Source organism: Antrostomus carolinensis, unplaced genomic scaffold (genome assembly GCF_000700745.2).
Source record: "Antrostomus carolinensis isolate BGI_N321 unplaced genomic scaffold, ASM70074v2 scaffold48548, whole genome shotgun sequence".
In the NCBI taxonomy this organism is placed as follows: Eukaryota; Metazoa; Chordata; class Aves; order Caprimulgiformes; family Caprimulgidae; genus Antrostomus; species Antrostomus carolinensis.
In genome coordinates this window covers 1-227 of record NW_010331904.1, presented here as the reverse complement: position 1 = coordinate 227, position 227 = coordinate 1, and the positions used below count along the sequence as shown (strand labels likewise).

At 66.1% G+C, this 227-nt stretch overlaps 1 protein-coding gene across 1 annotated transcript in view; it reads right to left on the bottom strand.

The window, feature by feature from the left end:
- LOC104529121 (serine protease HTRA2, mitochondrial) overlaps positions 1-219 on the bottom strand; it is a gene marked incomplete at its 5' end in the record, with an annotated part of 8259 nt that extends 8040 nt beyond the window's left edge. Inside the window, one exon of the mRNA XM_010173323.2 lies at positions 208-219. Coding sequence (XP_010171625.1) covers positions 208-219 — 12 coding nt within the window. The remainder of the gene's footprint in view (positions 1-207) is intronic.
- Between the last annotated feature and the right edge of the window lie 8 nt (positions 220-227).

The window sequence follows — 227 nt, the reverse complement described above, 5'->3', positions numbered from 1 at the left end:
TCCCTGAAGCAGACGCTGCCCAGGGCTCCCACACCAGGCTGATCCCTCGCTCCCCCTCAGAAGGAGCCTGGTGTGTACACAGTCCCTCCCTCCCACCGGCTGTAGCACCCAAAAGTGCTCCCACCGAGGGGCACAGAGCCCCAGGGGACACAGAGCACACGGCACCTCCCTGCCCCGGCCAGCGAGGGTGCAAGGAGGAGAACTTACCAAGTTAACGAGGGGGCCCC